Raw genomic sequence first — 1,922 nt, 5'->3', positions numbered from 1 at the left:
GACCTTCTGGGAATGTTTTCATCGTGTAAAGCAACCTGCAGTTCCCTACTTTATAAATCTCATTCATTCCAAGTGTTAACACTAGCTAATTCTCTGCTTTAGAAAGGAAATCATGTTTGTTTTTTTGAATAGTCTGCTGGGAAGAGGAATATTTGCATTTAAAATATTTTTTTCCATTTCATAAATTGTCTTGAGTTTTCTTCCCAGCGGGCAACAGAAGACTGTTTATATAAGTGAAGAGGAAAGCTTACTTTCCCATTACTTCCACAAAAGTACGATTAACAGCGATAACTATGCTAATTATTGCACTAACTTTACTTGGAATGCACCTTACTGGCTGGAGAGGTAATGCATTTGGGTAATAATTAACTCCTTTTTTCCTCAATTACCTTTTATTAGGAGAGCAGAAGGTGTCAAAGTAAAACAGCTGCATATCTTCCAAGAAAAGCCCGTGTTTTCTGAAGGAATTCAAGCGGAGGTGCTTTATTAAGAGAACTACGCAGGACAAACATTAACATGGCAAGCTCGGCTGTTCAGTTACTTGGCTTCTCTCTAAGCCTGCTCGGCCTAATTGGGACATTAATTGCTACTATTCTGCCACACTGGTGGCGAACGGCACATGTAGGCACCAATATTATAACAGCTGTAGCCTATATGAAAGGGCTTTGGATGGAGTGCGTCTGGCACAGCACCGGCATCTACCAGTGCCAAGTCCACCGCTCCCAGCTGGCGCTGCCCCGTGACCTCCAAGCCGCCCGTGCCATGATGGTAATTTCCTGTGTCCTTTCTGCGCTGGCATGCGTGATTGCTGTCATCGGTATGAAGTGCACGCAGTGTGCCAAGGGGACTTCTGCCAAAGCCTCCATCGCCGTCTCCGGGGGGATCATTTTCATCCTGGCTGGGCTTGTTTGCCTCGTACCTGTTTCTTGGACCACTAACGACGTAGTTACAGATTTCTACAACCCCATGCTTCCCAGCGGGATGAAGTACGAGATAGGTCAAGCTCTTTACCTTGGCTTTGTCTCCGCATCTTTGACGATCCTTGGCGGCACTCTGCTGTGCACATCAAGCCAGTGTCGCGGGAACGAGACACCTTACCAGACACAGCCCAGCAGCGTAAGAAGGACTGCTCCCTCCTACAGACCACCAACTGCCTACAAGGGAAACCATGCTTCTTCCCTGACATCTGCTTCCCATAGCGGCTACAGATTAAATGACTATGTGTGAGTTCCCTAAGATTTGCCTGCGGGACACAGCCGCTTTATAATTTCTGTGCATGGCATAAAACAAAGCTAAGATGACTTTTAATTTATAAGGGTTGCGATACAAAGTTTACCATTGTTCCTTTCTTCCTTTCCTTTCTTTCTGGAGAAAGAAAGAATGCGAACACAAAACTGCTTGCTGCAAAACCTGGAAAATAAATATGAAGGAGGCTGTGATATTCCAGAGACGGCACATACCTGCCTACTTTCAATTAGAGTTTCGCAGGCAGGCAGTTCAAGGGCAGTTTTCCTAAAAAGAATGGTTTGGTTTGTAGTTTCTACCCTGCGACAAGCACTAAAGCAGAACTCGCCACAACGTGTTATTTGAACAGTGTTCCAACAAAAGACGCCGTTTTGCCTAAAATGGAGAACTTCATGGTGACAGACAGCGATTTTCAGCAGTGATTGCCTGCTAAGTTTCTCATTTCCATAACGCATGAATGTTTCATTATGACAAAGGTATTAGTTTTGCTTTGACTTAACTTTTTGTTTGGTGTTGTTTTTAATAGTCCCTTGAAATACGAATTTCAATAGCATTATGACAGATGTGTTTGACAATATGTTATAGGCAATATTTTAAATTATACTACAATGTTTTGACCTTTTAAAAATAAAATTTTAGCACATTTTTGAAACAAAACAATGCATCATAATGGCAAA

The 1,922-nt window shown here is 42.7% G+C and overlaps 1 protein-coding gene across 1 annotated transcript; it reads left to right on the top strand.

Annotated features, from left to right (window-relative positions):
- The first annotated feature begins 516 nt into the window (after nt 1-516).
- Nucleotides 517-1,227, top strand: CLDN14 (claudin 14). Its single transcript, XM_072852085.1, has one exon. The coding sequence runs from the start codon at nt 517-519 to the stop codon at nt 1,225-1,227; it is 711 nt and encodes a 236-aa protein (XP_072708186.1).
- The last annotated feature ends 695 nt before the right edge of the window (nt 1,228-1,922 follow it).

Source organism: Ciconia boyciana, chromosome 1 (genome assembly GCF_034638445.1).
Source record: "Ciconia boyciana chromosome 1, ASM3463844v1, whole genome shotgun sequence".
Lineage (NCBI taxonomy): Eukaryota > Metazoa > Chordata > Aves > Ciconiiformes > Ciconiidae > Ciconia > Ciconia boyciana.
Note: the sequence above shows the minus strand (reverse complement) of the source record. Positions and strands in the feature narration are given on the sequence as shown.

What these genes read in the sequence shown, in the direction of transcription:
- CLDN14 (XM_072852085.1), top strand. Translation starts at nt 517, where the DNA reads ATGGCAAGCTCGGCTGTTCAGTTACTTGGCTTCTCTCTAAGCCTGCTC.